The sequence below is a fragment of the Coccinella septempunctata genome, chromosome 5 (assembly GCF_907165205.1).
Source record: "Coccinella septempunctata chromosome 5, icCocSept1.1, whole genome shotgun sequence".
Lineage (NCBI taxonomy): Eukaryota > Metazoa > Arthropoda > Insecta > Coleoptera > Coccinellidae > Coccinella > Coccinella septempunctata.
Window position 1 is genome coordinate 30,877,837 of NC_058193.1, and position 15,265 is coordinate 30,893,101.

General features: G+C 37.5%; 1 protein-coding gene and 1 long non-coding RNA gene across 8 annotated transcripts in view; one reads left to right on the top strand and one right to left on the bottom strand.

Annotated features, from left to right (window-relative positions):
• Nucleotides 1-15,265, top strand: part of LOC123312948 (serine/threonine-protein kinase tousled-like 2) — a 98,184-nt gene that overhangs the window by 28,944 nt on the left and 53,975 nt on the right. For 2 of the 7 annotated variants that reach the window (XM_044897547.1, XM_044897555.1), the window contains exons 3-4: nucleotides 11,260-11,492; nucleotides 14,255-14,340. The exons of 2 other annotated variants lie outside the window; for them this stretch is intronic. In XM_044897547.1, the coding sequence (XP_044753482.1) occupies nucleotides 11,456-11,492; nucleotides 14,255-14,340 (123 nt within the window). In that variant the 5' untranslated portion in view covers nucleotides 11,260-11,455. Of the gene's footprint in view, nucleotides 1-11,259; nucleotides 11,493-14,254; nucleotides 14,341-15,265 lie in introns of those variants that run through there. 3 more of the 7 variants (XM_044897548.1, XM_044897549.1, XM_044897559.1) reach the window with 2 other exon arrangements.
• On the bottom strand, nucleotides 274-728 carry LOC123312954. The gene is made up of 2 exons (XR_006537707.1): nucleotides 509-728; nucleotides 274-412 (listed from the first exon to the last, which is right to left on the bottom strand). It is a non-coding gene; the product is annotated as an uncharacterized LOC123312954 (long non-coding RNA).

Genomic DNA, 15,265 nt, shown 5'->3' on the forward strand with positions numbered 1-15,265 from the left:
TAGAGTTAGTAATCTTATACCTCTATGTTTTCACGTTCAATGAACTATCTATGATTTCGGAATAGGGTGAACCATAGAGAGTATATCTTTGTTCCGTGGATAACACAGATTTGGAATGTATTATACCATAGACTTATAAGTCTATGGAATGTATACCGTGAATTTGAAGTTTCGGTTGAATATATCATTTATGACTTTAGTTCCTTATGCTTTACATAATTAAACTAATGTCTCTTGGTGTTCATTGTGTTCACATAATAATAATAATAATAATGAAGCAGTAGTGTAAATATCTATTAGTTGTTGCTTGCCTCGCTTCGATGATCTTTGTTGTCATTTACAGATTATTCGTCAAAGACGGTACATAGAAATTATCAGGTAATATCAATTCGTTTTTCCTCCTTGCATAAATCTGAAAATAGCCGGATCTCCGGATCATGATCAAATTTGGAATTTTCAAGGAGCTTAATCATTTATAAGAGTGGAGATTCTATAGGAGGTCACCTACCTCGACTTTATATTATACTTTCCGAGTACATCCATCCATTGATGTTGGCATAAGGTGTAGTTTCTATACACGTCTCATTCTATTTGTCATCCTTATTCACAGAATATATCGTTGTTGAGGCGAAGGATAACAAGATCTGAACGAATAGAATCCATATAGGGCAGACATCCAACGCTCGAAAAATTCCTCGTTGAGAAGCCAATGGCATTTCGGAAGTTGACGTTTTGGTTCCATAGCCTACGGAGTCAAAGATTATAGAGTAGAAAGATAGGAAACGCCCTCATATCGCTAGTGCTAAAAACCGACTACATTTTGGTCAGTGAAAACACATTTGACAATGAGATGGCGCTGAAAACGCATTATCAATACAGAAAAACTGTTCAATAACAGTTTTCTGTTTTATAATTGAGGGGCGCGAAATTCGAATTCTATTCTTTGTATTGAATTTCAATATTGACCTTGTTGTGATCGGTAAACAAACATCCTGAGCGACAAAACAAGAGGATGGTTTTGTTTTGTGACCAGCATGTTAGTTTTCATCTGAACATTGTTTGGAATCGATTGGTATCAATGAAATACGCTGTTGGATGTGATAAATTTTTATTTCCAATCTATAAAAATTTACAAAAATTTGAAATTAGGGATAACGAATAGAGCTCTGACTAGGATACAAGAGTACATGGTTAGGTACGTCAAAGGTGTTTTTTCTGTGAAAACGTTTTGAATTAATAAACTGAGTTGAATTTGTACAATTTATATCAGAAATTGATATGCACCAATATTAAATTTACCGTCATAGGAAACACATTTCCGTTACTTACATATTATTCACAAAATTTTCAGAACCACAATTGAAAAAAACCTTACAGAGGTATACAAGACCTGTATTCAAACCCGTCAGTATAATTTCTTCATGCTTTTTTATGATTTCTTCATGGTATGGTCTCTTTATGGCACAATATACAAATTGATTGACGAATGAACAAAACACTCACAGAAGGTTTCATGAAACTTTGACTTTCCAAACGACAATTTGACAGTAGCCCGATTCCCAAATCGAAATCCATAAAACTTTTGCATTTCTGAATTTATTGCAGGCAATTGAGAATCTTTGAATGGACGTATAAAAGTCATAATTTCACCTAAATGGGCCCTTCATGCAAGGGATGCTTCCTGCATACAACAATTTACATGGATGAACAGTTCTCAATCGAATTGCAGTAAAATGTTCATTGCACATGGTGTAGTCAGTAGTGTCTGCAGGCCTCTAACCCTGAAAATTTTATCCACTTCGTAGCACTGAAAATAAAAATCAATGAATAACCGAGTCATATGTTACCAGTTTTAATACTTACATTCCCATTTTCCTTAGTAAAATTCGTTTGATTTGATCCACAGTTCTTTACCATACAATAATTTTTGAACGATATTCTGAGGTTTTCGCCGAGAAGTTAGACACAAATGTCAATAATCAGCAACTAGAACGGGCTCGAAAAACAAAAGGCGATACGAGGTTGTCTAATGATACGAGAATCAAAACATTCAAAACCTGTTTGATCAAAATGGCCATATGACTCTGACATCTCGCAAAATTTCATATGAATTGAAATTTTAACCAGTCTCAGGTCCTTAAAAACACATTTGAAACACAGATGGCGCTCACATCACTCTAGTCGCTTCGTTTCCCATCTTTCTACTCTATAATCTTTTTACGGAGTTTTTTCAAGGTCCATTACCTCGATGTTCATAAAATTGCATCTTTCGATGTGCAGGGATGACCAATATAATTATCACTCTGCGTTTCTAATTATTCCCTTCAACTTTCAATCCCTATTCAAAGAATTTCCATTGGCTGAATCTGAATGGGTCGTGAGAGACATCATTTGTTGTTCCCAGAGGAAAAAAAAAGTGTGGGACGACAACTAGTTTCGATCCAAGCGCCCTATTTGGTCTTCTCTTTTCGAACTTATTCATCAGGTCGTCATAAAAAAATGAGATCGTTACCTGAAGGACCCGGGGCTCGTAACCTGTTTAGGTAGGCGGTCGAGGGACCGTTGTTGCGTTGCAGTTGACTCACATATTCATATGGGAAAGTTTCATACGGGAGCAGCCGCGGTTGATTGGCGGCGGCAACCTTTCCTGACCGAGGGGTGTCCATCTCTCCCGGTTTTTATGCGAACGCGCTGCTGAAAGCGGTCGACGAATTCCCGTGCACATGTATACGCGCGTATTGCTTCAACTACGGGCCCGACCTGGCCTCCCAGGCCAAGCTTCCATTGCCGGATTTGTTCTACACGCTTTCATGAAAATGTCGACTCTCCGGATAATGCAGATCCATAAAATGCTGGAATCCGCCATGTCAGATAGAACACCTGCCGCGCTATTTTGCAGAATAGACTAGAAGGTGGTGGGAGAATCGGGGAATGCGGGTGTTTTCGCTGTAAATGTCGGAGAATGACCTACTTCTCATTTTTTTTTTCATCTGAATATTTTTCTTAGTAAAACTGTTCGCTTTTATGTGCACTTTCGTATTGTTTAGCATTCCGAAGAGTACCTACATAAGAATATTCAAAGATCTGCAGTCTGCTCATTCATCCACCATTGTTTGGAGTGACCATGGATACAATACGTTTAAGAGTATTCTGCTGAGATAGTAAACGCCTAGGCTCTAGGCAAAAAAAGTTCGTTGGTAGTTTAATGACCGTTTTCAATAAACCTATCTATCTATCCACCGTTTCACTTATACTGACGATCTTACCGTCTTTTCATAACACCACTCAAGGATAAATGAAATTCACTCAACGATATTTTCTCAGAAAACTAGAAGGATTTACAAAAACACTTGAAATTACAAAAGCAACCACATGTGTAGCCCTCAGGTAAAATGGCGATCCTCTCCAAGTCAACTGATCCAAACAAGAATTTAGATTTCAAAAGAAAAATGTGGAAAACAAATAAAATTAATATCTTCGGTATACAGGGTGTTTTCAAAGGTGAGGCTTTTTTTTTTTGATAGAAGGTATAAGTCATTAAAATAAGTCGTTTAACCAAAACTTGTCTATATAAAATATTCAAGATGGCTGAGATACAACCCCTAGAAGTCCGACCAAATTTCATTGAATTTCAAGTACGGGACTGTGGAAGGTGACTCCGGCATCGCAAAAACGAAACAAAACATAAACATATGGCTGGACAATGAATGGTTCAGTACCAGGTTCATCGCATTAGATGCATCAGGTCACTTTTGACAGAACCATAATTGTTGTATCGTGCAATTTAGGGTGACAAAAAGTGCAGAAAATCAAAGCAGTTTCTTGAGAGTGCTTATGTTAGTTATATTGAAAAAGTGCTATGATGTTTCCCCATTTCATCCCGTTTTTACGACCATTGTTGGAATGTTCGAACAAGATTGTGATGCCTATTGTGAAAAAATTCGTGAATAATTTAGACGAATTTATTGGTGAGATTTTGAAGTATTATTCTATTTTTTACACTTGTGTCCTAAGTCTCTTCTGTCAGTTGGTATCGAAAAGAGCCATTTCATAAAATCGTGTAAGTTACTAAAAAATAATGAGAACAATTCGGCAATTCTAAGTTTCCAATTTCATTACCACGTAAATATCGAACGAAACCACATGGTGGAATCAGGAGATCAGTTTTTTCCCACTGCTTTGTGATAATTCAACTAACAAACGGTCTAGGGCCGTATTAGGATCTATTTCAGTAATAATTTTTAATATTTTTTTCAATTTTGTCATTTAAAAAGTTTTGTATAGGTGATTTTTGGTGAAATTTTGACCAGTTCTACCTTCTGTTGAAAAAAGCCTCCTATTGTCTTCCTATTGTAAAGAAAAATCATCGAACAAACCAATTTTCATTTCAAATTACACAACTTGTCATGTATAATCGAAGAGTTTATCATGCACCTTCCACAAGTGGTGCTCTTGAAATATTTATCTCATCTCATCTAACCAACGCAATCGTTTGGACCTGATTAGGTTAAAAATCGAACTACCCAAAAAAAAATATCGAATATAGGCATAAAAAGTGTTCTACAAAAAAATTACCGATCGATAGATTCTCGAAATTAGATGATACAGGACAATTATTATATCGAACAATTTTCTTCGTTGGTAGTCCAAAGTTTCATTAATCGAAGCTATAAACCAGGATTTCTCGCGAACCCCAGAACGCCCGCGTAATCCAGAAAAAAGTCCACGAACACCTCGTCGTTGGCCGTTTAACAGCCGACGAGCGTAGCGGGCGAAATCGGAAAGCGACGTGTCGGCAAGCGCGGGCAAGGTCAGGTGCTCGTGAAGCCGGGAAACAACCTCCAACGATGCCGTTTAACAAGCGGGGATCGATCACGTTTCCACCGACCGACGGCATGGAAGCTGCACGCTTCTGTTGCGGAGACATCGGCGGGCCGCCACGAATTTTCATGAAATACTAGGGTGGGACTAGATGACTATATGAAAAATTTGAATTTTCGAATCTCACTCCAATTATTGTGAGCATTCTTACAGGGCGTGTCTTTGACTTTCCCGAGGTCAGAAAGAAAGGTTTTTCTGTTTATCAGTTTTTCCAATTCGGCACTGTTGGAAAACCATGAAATAAAATAATTTTCAGTTATATCCCACAAACGATTTAATATCGAACATAAGTCGTACCTATCTCTTATTGTTCTTCCAATGAAAAAACTCAAAAACTAGTTCGGTCAAGTTGGCAGGTCATTTTCTTTGATAATATGATAATGAACTTTATGCTCCTAAATTATGTTAGGTTTGTAAATGACACAGGCTTTGTCTTTAGAGGATTTCCTTAGGTTTATTATTCGGATATCAAAATTGTAACAAGGATATTAGAAATAGAAAATGAAAAAAAAAAAAGTTTCCATGTAAAACATCTGTCGAGTATTACAAGGTTGGTAATCGTTTCCTCTATGACTGACATTGTTTAACAGTTCTTTCCATAGACATAGAGACATGGACTGTGCCTTCCCTTTCTATTTATGCACGAAATACGGTCAAAAAAAGTGACAGAGAGAAACTGAACATCGGGCATGCAGTTGTCTTTTTCTATAATTTTGATTGGTCCGCACTCATCTCTATGTGAACACAAAAGAGACAGGTAATGGCCCGACGTATATTTATCTCTTTCTATAAAATAGCCAATCTCATGCTGGCATTGCTCAGTCGATGTCTCTATGTCTATGGTTCTTTCAAACTTATCGTGACATTTTGTCACAGAAAAGGACTATTGATTTTCATATTTTCCCTCTATGACGCTATATCGATTTACATCCGTTTTCAATAAACCTATCTATAGATAGATCATAGAAACGAAATCAGATGGTTCTTATATCTACACATGTGGTTGTTCAAGTGTTTTTTTCTGTAAATCCTTCTGGTTTTTTGAGATATCATTGAGTGAATTTAATTTATCCCTGAGTGGTGTTATGAAAAGATGGTATGATAGAAAACTGACTATAATTGACAATGTTATAATTTACAATTCGGAGGCTTTTGATCATAGATGGTTTGTTTGGCCCTCAGCGTGATGTGGAACCGAAATTTCCTACATCCCTTCTTAGAATCTGAAGTTTTGGGAACATAGATGTTGTTGTAGTACAGAACATCTTTTGTCTGTACATTGGTTTCTTACGAATTTTATCATGTTCATTATTATAGATTATTATAGATGTTTGAAGTTTTTCCGACGTTTTTATACAACGAACGCCATCCGGCATCGACCGTTGTCTCAAGTCTGAAAAATCCAACCGGTTCGAACGGGTTTTCGGGCGCAACTCGACCACGTCAGAATCCCACTCGTAAAACGGGGAATAAATCAATACGTTCGCACAAAATAGAGTGAATATGTAGAGAGGCAACACCGTCGGGGCCGGATCGGAAAAGGAGGTAAGCTCTGTACAGGAGGTGCTGAATATTTGTCATCTGGAGCGCCTTCAACCGCCCACGTTCGAGGTGTACGAGGACGCAGGGACGAGAGGGGGGTAGGAACGAGGGGGTGGCTTTTCGCCCGCCCGTGTAGGAGGGCAACTTTGAGCGAAATCCACAATTGCGAGAGCATGAAACCGGGGATACAAACTGCATCGCGAACCGATCGATAAGGGTCCGCAGGATGTCGAAAAACTAAAGCTCTGACCTATATTCGGTTACGAACGCCGGAGATCGGATGAATATGGTACCGGAGCCAGCCGAGGTCCTGTTGGAAGGATATATTTTTGTCGTAAGGAGTTGAGACTCAAGGTTCGCACTTCCCTTGTGGCTAACCCTTGTAGAATGTGGATATAAAAGGGAGTTGTATCGTATTGAGAGCTTGATACCTATGTTGTATCCCATCATTATCTCGACGCTACAACATCTAAAGCTCGACATCCAGTTCAAGATTTCAAGGAAGTCACTCCTTGGTCCTATAAAGCTTGTTGTTCAGAGCATTTTTTGAGTAAGCTTGGAACGGCAAAAGCTTGAAAACAGAAAATTCCACCCACATCATCATTATGACCATGACATGCCTTAAAACTTAAAATTACCACAAATTCAAAGAACTCAACCCTTTAAAGTAAGATGAACGCTCACAAATGGCTAATTGACTATTTTGGTTTGAAATATTGGGTACTTTGGCTGAATGCAACTCTGTTTAAAAGATCCACAGAAATACACTTCAAAACATACAGGGAGTTTCATTGGTAAATGAGCATACGGTAACCTGAGCTAGAGCTACCCTAGGCGACTCCAAAAAACCCATAGATAGATAGATAGATTGATAGGTTTAATCAATTCCATAACCGAGTTACAGACAGGGTGCTTCATGTATTTCAATTTCTCATAACTTTTGAACCAACCAGTATAATCGGTTGATATTTGAAATATATGATTCACTTACACAAAAACAGATTGTCTAGGAACGATTTGTAACCAAAATGAGCAAAGAAAACATTTCTCAATTCGCTTTCCGTGGAGTTTCCTTTGAGCAAAATGACGTGCGGGACAATGGAATCTACTGACCTCATTGAAAATTTTTTGCTCTTTTCAGATATCTCCATCAAATTCAAAAATTTTCTTATACAGGGTGTTGAATCCCAGCTTTTAAGATGTCCCATATTTTTCAATTACGGACCTGGAATTTCTTGGAAATTTACATGTGAATCTATCAACCTATGCAAGTGAATCATATATATCAAATATCAACCGACTATACTGGTTGGTTCAAAAGTTACGAGAAATTGAAATTTTAGGCGAATACATGAAGCATCCTGTATCTCGGTTATGGAATTGATAAGACCTATCATATATGGGTTTTTTGGACTGGCTTAGGGTAGCTCTAGCTTAGGCTACTGTATGTTCATTTACCAATGAAACACCCTGTATACAGGGTGTTCTTGAATTGGGGGTTCAAACGAAGAGGGAAGATTCCTTGAGTAATCTTAAGAAAAAAAGTCTCATAAACATGGGATGGCAAACCTTTCATTTTCGAGATACAGGGTGTTAAAGTTTGAATTTTTGTGAAACATATTCATTATAAGAAATATAGAGTTTGATTTGATGTGTCAAAACTAACAATGAATTCACCACAGCTTACTAACCAAGTTTTTATGACAATTTGGATTTTTCTGAGGATTTTGAGAGAATCGTTCAAGATTTTTTTCTCAAAATCGACAAAGCTTCCAGAGACCAACAAAGCTTCGTTTTACATTTTTTCAAGTTCAGTGTCTAACCAAAAAAAAGTTCTGGAGGTAAACAGGGGACAGTATTTCAGAAAAATATCACCCTGTAGATTTGCTATCGAAATTGGCATGTCACATGGTAGAAACTATCAATTATAATATTTAGAGCAAATTTCAGTTGAATATCTTGTAAAGTGCAGATACTATTATATAAGAGAAAAATTCTTACTTTAACACCCTGTATCTCGAAAACGAATCGTTTACGGTCCTACGTTTATGAGACTTTTTTTTATTAAAACTACTCAAGGAATCCTCTTTTCGTTTGTACTTCCAATTTAGGAACACTACAGATGTGTAGTCATAGATTTAGCTTGTTATTTTGAAGGGAATTTTGTTGTCAGTATAGTGTTCTAGGTTTGTTAACTTGCCAAAGAAGAAAAAAGTCATTTGTGATATGGAATGAAAGGTTAAATGGGTTATACTTGAATCTGGTAACTGTTCTACTATGAAATAGAGAACGATAATAAATTAAAACATATTGGGGATGAATACATAGCCAATGTGGTTGTTTGCAATCTGAATTCGTCATCATTATCGAAAATAAAAAACAAATCAAGGAAAAATTTTCAATATTTATCGCCAACGAAATTGCCGAACAATTAACTAATTTTATTTTAACCAGAAAAAAAATCATATGTTCGAAAGAGTCCAGCTTAGACTCATGAAAATAGCATTCTGCATACTTGTGACAGGATAAATGGTGAGTTTTGCTCAACCAGTAATGAAATCCTATTTCTCTCTTTACTAGAAAGAAGTTTTGGGGTTCACCTGGATAACAAGTTTTCCTCTTTCAGTTTCTGAAGAGTTTAAGATGAAATGATCCATGCTCTTCGCGAAATTTTTCCAAAAATAAACACATTCATCGATATCGAGGGAAAACTTCTGACCAGGTCTCACCGCTTCATGATCGAGAATCTTGTCGTCAGGCTTCCTCCTGGACGCCTTCTCGAACGAGACCGAGGGGTCACGTGACCCGTGCCGTCAGACGTCTGAAATTATTTATAGAGAAAGAGAATATCCGATTTTCTTTATCCAAAGATCAATATTAAATACCAACCCCGGGTCGGAGGGGGTGGCGGGGCGGAGGGGCGGCAGGGTGTTTCACATACACTTAGTCGGTTCCGAATGAAAGTTCAAGATAAGAAGGAGCATATAAATCGGGAAAGGGGATGGAGGAGGGCTGGTTAGATGTCGAGGACGACCGAAGGGTGTCGCCACCGAAAACACTTCTGCAGGAATATCGATAAATCTTTTTTCAAACTAAGGGAAAGAATTATGTTTTTCAACAGAGTAATAGAGTAATTAATGAGAAATGCTTCGAATTCTTCTTAAAAATCCACCTTTCAAGCTATTTCAGTTGGAAATTAACAAAAAACACGACTGCATACGAGGATATATTGAGAAATTCTTAGCCTACTATAGAACCAAACAAAATTTCAATGTCAAAATATTTTATTACTCAACATATTCTCCTCTTAATTGGATACATTTATTACAGCGAATCTGCAACGTCTCTAGACCTTTCAAAAAAAATGTTTCTTCTTGCTCTGCAAGCCAGACCTACACAGCTTTTATTTCCTCCTCGTTGGAAGAAAATTGACGACCTTTCAACCTTTTTTTCAGTTGAGGAAAGAGATGATAGTCGGGTGGAGCCAAATCTGGTGAATAAGGGAGGTGTTCTAGTAATTCAAACCCTAAATCATGAATTTTTTGCATGGTAACACCTTTGGATAGCTTTCCGCGTCTTTTCTCTTTAATTTTTTCCCGTAGAGTGGTCTGTAATGTCGAATAGTAATCTCCGGTTATTGTTCTACCTTTATCCAAAAAATCAATCATGATTACTCCATGGCAATCCCAAAAAACTGAAGCAAGAACTTTTCAAGCAGATTTTTGGACACGAAACTTCTTAGGTCTTGGAGAACCAGAGTGTCGCCATTCCATCGATTGTTGCTTTGTTTCTGGATCGTAGAAATGTACCCAAGTCTCATCCATAGTAACGATTCGGTTTAAGAAGTCTACATCGTTTTCCAATCGAGCACAGATCGATGCTTCTACCCTTGCACGCTTTTGGTCAACATTCAAACATTTGGGGATCCATATTGCAGCAATTTTTCTCATTGTACAAATTGACGTGAACTATATGATGAACGCGTTCGTATGAAATATTCAGTGCTACAGATATCCGTTCAAGCCCAATTCGACGCTCTGATAAAATCATGTTATGAACTGCATCGCTATTTTCGGGGACTGACACAGAAACTGGCCTTCCCGATCGGTCATCATCTTCAATGGAAAATTTACCTCTTTTGAAGCTTGCAGTCCAATTTTTCACGGTCGCATACGAAGGACATTGATCACCAAGTGTACTAAGCATATCTTCGTAAATCTGCTTACCTCTTAACCCTTTTAAATAAAGGTACTTGATGATGGCTCGATACTCCAATTTTTCGATTTTCACAATTTCGGTTTACATCTTCTTTCTTTTAATTTATTGCGTAACTCTGGTTTACCTTTTGATCTCAAACTTCACACTGACACTTCTAATGAGTTATTGTTCGTTGGCTAACTAGATATCAATACATCCTCGTAGAGCAAACATTCATCATGATTCTTTTAACCTTAGGAATCTTATGTTAAAGTATATGTGCAAGTCGAAGACTCACCCTGTAGATGTACCAATTAAAGATTCACCCTGTATGGATAAAAACTTAAATAAATTTTCGTTTCCATAACTATTACGTATGACGTCATTAGATGATGTTACGATGTTAATGACCCTGCAAAAGTGGCTTGTTATCAGAAGTACTCTGATCGTCGTCGCCTAATCGCTACAGTATTTCCCTGAACGAAGATACAGTGCGTTTGTGCTTTATCGTCCTAGCTGAATATTGAAAATGCTCATTCATTCCTCGGATGTAACGCTAGTTTCCTTTTCCCACGTCGTAGTACCTCTCCAGTGTTCCAAATTCTGTCTATTTAACGTTTTTATTTTGTCTTGTTCCAGAAATCCCACCTGTAAAATCCTGGCCTAACCCCCGAGAAAGACTCGTCTCGAACCACGTGATCGTTGAGTGTACGTGAGGGAGAGAGAGAGAAAGAGGTACATTTAGTGAGGGGAAAGAGTGTGTTCTCAGAACCAGTGTGAACTTGTGTTGTACTGTATTGGAACGAGTGTACCGGCTAGAGTGTGATTACGTTGTATGGCAGGAATTTGTATGCCTCGGATATCAGCAAATGGTAAGAGCTATTTTTATGTTGTCGAATTATGTCGATCCTTGTTCACAGCATGATTGTTTTTGTGTGTATGAGTGTGCTGTGTATCTCATTTAAATTTGGACGAGGAAGTGTTCTATTTTGGACGGGTTTTGTGCCTCCTTCGAAATGGTCTTGAGGAAAGTTCTAGCTTCTTTTAATTTTATGTGATGAACACATTCACATATGATCACTGTCTTGAAATAACTATTGATTTATCATTTCTTATAGTGAGGTCATCAGTCCAGTACTGAAAATGCTGAAGATTCCAGAATTCGACCAATGAAATTACATTTATTGTTCAGTGTGAATTAAAATTCGATAAAAATCTATCAGAAACGTTGATGACTTTTCAAGGTTTTTTTTTCGGGAGATTGCCACATTGAAGAGCTTCTTGGTCGCTGCTGAAAACGTATGTAATGCAGCTTGAAGGAAAAAGGTCACATAGAAGACTCCAAAAATAATCAACAAGTGTACAAAGTGTCATATTTTTGAAATTCCTCATTTGAATAGAACCCAATTTTTCTAAACGAAAGACGAATGACCAGCAAATACTCCAGATTCGGAGAATCGATAAAAAAAGCCTCAGAAATTCGACATCTTTGACGTTTACCAAATGCAGATGTAAACAAATCTACGTCAGTCGTCAGTTTGAGAGTCAAATTGGTTGAACACCTGGGGTGTGTTCATAAACTTACTCCGAGAGTAGAGTATGAGTATGGTCATGCTCAGAGAGCATACTCTGAGGAACTAAAAGTACGTTTGTGAACGCTTCGAGTAATCAGAGCTTGCTCTGAGTAAGTTTGTGAACGCAACCCCGAAGGTTTCACAAAAGTGAGGTTAGCACCGATCACAGACAGGGGTGGGTAATACTGATTCAACTTATCGATAGAGAAGAGTAGTGTCTTTGGCGTCGGTATTCATGAAATTCATTTTATTTTAATTTTTTAAGGAATATCGGTGGCCTGCTACTGTTTATCTATCTCATTTAAATAGAACCCAATTCTGAAAACCAATTTAATGATTTTCAGTTTTGCCAATATGCGAAAGTTGAATTACTTCAGAAGGGGGAATTATATACTAACAAATTATGATATATTATAAGGTAGAATAAAAAACACGAAAGCAAGTAGTATCACCGAATATAACATATGTGCAGACAATGCAAACGTCAACGAATAGTAGAATCAATATTTGATGTGAATTTATACCACTAAATAAACCGAATTTCAATATATCCCTTCTGTTTGTCTGAAATGTCAGATGGTGAGGACGATTTGTCTTGTTGTGATAACACCGAAAATGTTCGAACAGTGACTTGTGGAACTCTTGTTTACCTGTCACGATAGTTAGGGTTAGGTTTCGACTAAACTTTTATATAACCCTGTTGAATCATTTTTCTTCAGGGGAGTGGATACAATTCCATATTGAATTCGGACGGTAAGGAAATAATATCATTCATTGTTTGGTCAATAATTGTTTCTTGAATATTTATCATTTCATCATCATTTATGGTGATGTAATTGTTAGTTGTTTTGGAGGTAAGGTTTTTTTGCCTGCTGTCTTGATTCTTGGATATTTCATGCTATGTATATGCTTCGAAGGTACGATATGATTCCACTGGATACAAATGACTTGAATGAATTGGTACATCTACCTTTCGGTTTCCTTAAACTGAGTTCTTATCATTTTACAATCCTTGGAATGTCCTCGCTTATAATATCCAAGTGATATGACAGGAAATTCATATTATATTCATACAATTTTTCTTTCCAACTTCGTCGAAAAGGTTTTCGTGTAGGAATAACTTTGTTCAATCTCTAAAAGGGTTTATTGGAATACGTTTTGTTTTGTTAAGCAATTTTTTCCACATTCTCCAATTATTTTTTTGTTTTCGTCCTCGTTTAGCTCTTCTGAAGATTGTCATTTCTCCCTATCTATGATGTCTCGTCTTATTACTTCTCACTTACAGTCCTCATGAAACGGGGGTTGTCCATAAAAGTCCTTTAGGATATTTTTCTATACCTTATTTATTTTGCATAGGAAAACAAGTGGTATCGGAGTTAAGATATTTCTCCATCTCGTAAAATGCTAAACACCGCCATTAGTGTTATTAAATCGGAATGTCCTGAGTTTTGAGCCCAATTATTCCTAACAAATTGTCCGGAACTCTGATAATTGGCAAAATAATGATTTCTTCTCCAAAAAAATTACGACATCCAGTAATTTATTCTATTAATATCTGAGAATATTTTCAGCTACGAGATGTTGTTGAAAAAATAGTTCGAATTATATATCTCACCTGATATATCTACTTCGAAAATCACAAGCAATTCGAATTGGTTGGGAAAATTAAAACGAAGGGTAGCAGCTCTAGATGAATATGATTTTTCATCACGCAGATGAATAAAAAGAAGCATTTAGTGCCTCTTTTTTACTGAAGAAACGACTGAAAGAGTATTTAAAGCTTCTGTAGAGTACAGAGGCGCACTAATACAGGGGGCGTATACAAACGTCCCTCGAAAAGATTACCGCGATCCCCGTCCGGCAAGAATGACAGTTTTCATTCATTTTGACGTTAACGTCTCGCGTTCTTCCGATTCGATAAGTCCAATCTGCCCCCCTCGGTGAATTCGGCAAGAACGATCGCTTCCTCGTCCTCCCCCAACCCCTTTCTCTATCGTTCGAATATACAGTGCAGGTTTCGGTCTTCACATGTTGACCCATGATTTTTTCGGTTTTTTCAGGCGCTGGTGTGAAAATGGAGCATTTCCAGGCGGCCCTCGACCCCCGGAAACAGGAGCTCCTAGAGGCGCGCTTCATGGGCGCTAGGGTGAGTCCACATATGCATAGATCTTTTTTTTCCGCTTAGCGCTCCTCCTGGTCGGTTTTTTCGATGGTTTGGGAATTGAGAGAGATGGTGCAGGAAAATTATTTGGATAATACGAGTACTCTAGCGAATATAATTATTGTAATTACTTGTATTTTGTGAAGCAAAAACAACCAACGGTCTCGGATGGTTTTGAAAATACCAAATCGTTGTGTGAAGTTTACATAGTCCTGTGTGATAATTTCCGATGATGAAACTTACTGAACTGTCTGGAAAAATAACTCGATTTAACTCTGCAACTGATGGTTCGCTATAAGTTCATGCAGCCTCCCTCAGAACTACACTGCGCAAAAAAAATTAACGCACATTCTGAAAATCTCAATTTTAATGAAAGTTGACTCTACATTGACTTTATAACTTATTTTTTATGTTCTCTCGGGTAGGTTTTGAACGAAACAAGACACATTAAATGGAAGAAAAATTCAGGATTTCACTGAATCTGAAAGAAGAGAAATGAACAATTTTCAAAGTACTGAAATGCTGATAAGTGATTTAATACTTGGTATTTCCACCCCTTGCGTTAATTACAGCTCGGCAACGACGGTTCATACTCAAAATGAGTGATCTTAAAATGTTCTGATCTAATCCTTCCCAGATTTCTCCGAGTTGGATTCCTAAGTCATTAAGAGTAGCTGGATGATTTTCTGAACTTCTCAGCCTTCTATTGAGGTTGTCCCGAACCTGCTCAATCGGATTGAGATCTGGACTTCTTGCTGGCCATTCCATTCGAGAGACTTCAACCTCTTCAAGGTACTCCTGAACGATGCGCGCACGTTGGGGTCTGGCATTATCGTCCATAAAAATGAAAGTTTCACCAATGTATGGGGCAAATGGCACTACATGCTCTTCAAGAATGTTCCTTATATAC